Source organism: Aptenodytes forsteri, unplaced genomic scaffold (genome assembly GCF_000699145.1).
Source record: "Aptenodytes forsteri isolate BGI_AS27 unplaced genomic scaffold, ASM69914v1 Scaffold155, whole genome shotgun sequence".
NCBI classification, from domain to species: domain Eukaryota; kingdom Metazoa; phylum Chordata; class Aves; order Sphenisciformes; family Spheniscidae; genus Aptenodytes; species Aptenodytes forsteri.
This window is the reverse complement of record NW_008794446.1, coordinates 9,340,353-9,342,210: the sequence shown is the minus strand read 5'-3', so window position 1 is coordinate 9,342,210 and position 1,858 is coordinate 9,340,353. Positions and strand designations below refer to the sequence as shown.

At 38.6% G+C, this 1,858-nt stretch overlaps 1 protein-coding gene across 5 annotated transcripts in view; it reads left to right on the top strand.

Moving 5' to 3' along the window:
• The window catches only part of SGCG (sarcoglycan gamma), a 167,827-nt gene that overhangs the window by 113,284 nt on the left and 52,685 nt on the right, over window positions 1–1,858 (top strand). For all 5 annotated transcript variants that reach the window (XM_009290246.2, XM_019474861.1, XM_009290250.2 and 2 more), the window contains one exon: window positions 572–659. In XM_009290246.2, coding sequence (XP_009288521.1) covers window positions 572–659 — 88 coding nt within the window. The remainder of the gene's footprint in view (window positions 1–571; window positions 660–1,858) is intronic.

The following is a 1,858-nucleotide window of genomic DNA, read 5'->3' as shown; positions in this document are numbered from 1 at the left end:
CCAATCACCCAGGAATCTTGGAAGTGATCATGGATTGGCCAGAGGGTAAAGATTTTGGAATATTGCCAGAGGAGGAGGTAATGCATGCTGAAGAGGCCCCAATGTATAATGAACTACCAGAAAATGAGAAGCAATATGCCCTGTTCACTGATGGGTCCTGTCGTCTTGTGGGAAAGCATCGGAGGTGGAAAGCTGCTGTATGGAGTCCTATGCGACAAGTTGTAGAAACTGCTGAAGGAGAAGGGGAATCGAGCCAATTTGCAGAAGTAAAGGCCATCCAGCTGGCTTTAGACATTGCTGACCGAGAAAAATGGCCAGTTCATTGGGCCAGTAACACAGATTTTGTTCACCTGAAGTATTCTCTATAATTTTTTTCTTATTTTAAATCTGATATAGTTGAAGTAATCAAAAATATCTGCCCAAATTATTTGATGACATCTGTGGATGGTTTTGTAGCTGCAAAGCTCTTTCAGTGACTGAGTTAATATAAACACTAGACTAAATTTTGAAAATTGTTAACAATTCTAATTATTCTGCTGAATCTACTTTTTTTTTTTTCTCCATACTTCAGGACTCATCACTGCTTCTCCAGTCGACTCACAATGTGACTGTGAATGCTCGCAATTCAAACGGGGAAGTCACAGGCAGATTAAATGTGGGTAGGTCTAAGTGATTTTTCCTTGTTCACTGTTTTGGAAACATTGTAATGAATATTTGCAAGGAGCTTAGAGGATATAAAGCACTAAACATTTTTTTTTCTCCATACTTCAGGACTCATCACTGCTTCTCCAGTCGACTCACAATGTGACTGTGAATGCTCGCAATTCAAACGGGGAAGTCACAGGCAGATTAAATGTGGGTAGGTCTAAGTGATTTTTCCTTGTTCACTGTTTTGGAAACATTGTAATGAATATTTGCAAGGAGCTTAGAGGATATAAAGCACTAAACACATGATTATTTTTCTGTTATGGCCATATTTGAATAGCCCCCCTGCCACTCAATAAGTACCAACAGTATATTTTCAATTTCTCAGTTAAGCATTAATTCTGTAAATATTTGAAGCACTTCTTTATTGCAGAGTTATGCAAGAAAGGTCACTGCAGAAGTTACTCTCTTTCTTGTGTAAATATCTATTGATAGTTGCAAATCATTTTCTAACAAAATGCAACATGAGAACATGGCTAGACAGGTCTGCATGTCTCTCTTCATTTCCTAGTATTCCAGAGACTAATACATTTAAGCAGATGGCCTAAAAAAAATGCCAGTTCATAACTTGGAAATGTATATGTTTTACTGTATTCGGTAGCAGTAAGATACATTGGTTTACCAAGTGAAATCAATAGATCTGAACAGATGTAGGTGATAGATCTTGGCAGCAAGAATAAGCTGACCTTACTCTTTAAATCACATTTTTAAGGCAAGAATGGCAACAATATGTATTGGATACAACAGAAATTTTCTTAGTTTTGTTAATATTTTTCAACCTTTATTTGACTTTGGAGAAAAATATAACAATTTATTAACTTGTTTCTTCAAAGATCTCATGCAGCAAAGCATAAATTCCTACTTATTTAACTGTAAGACTGTTGTGGTTTAATCCGGCAGACAGCTAAACACCACACAGCCATTTGCTCACTCCCCTCACCAGTGGGATGGGGGAGAGAATTGGGAAGAAAAAAGTAAAATTCGTGGGTTGAGATAAAGACAGTTTAATAGGTGCTAGAGCGTGTCCAGAGAAGGGCAACGAAGCTGGTGAAGGGTGTGGAGAACAAGTCTGATGAGGAGCGGCTGAGGGAACTGGGGCTGTTTAGCCTGGAGAAAAGGAGGCTGAGGGGAGACCTCATCGCTCTCTACAACT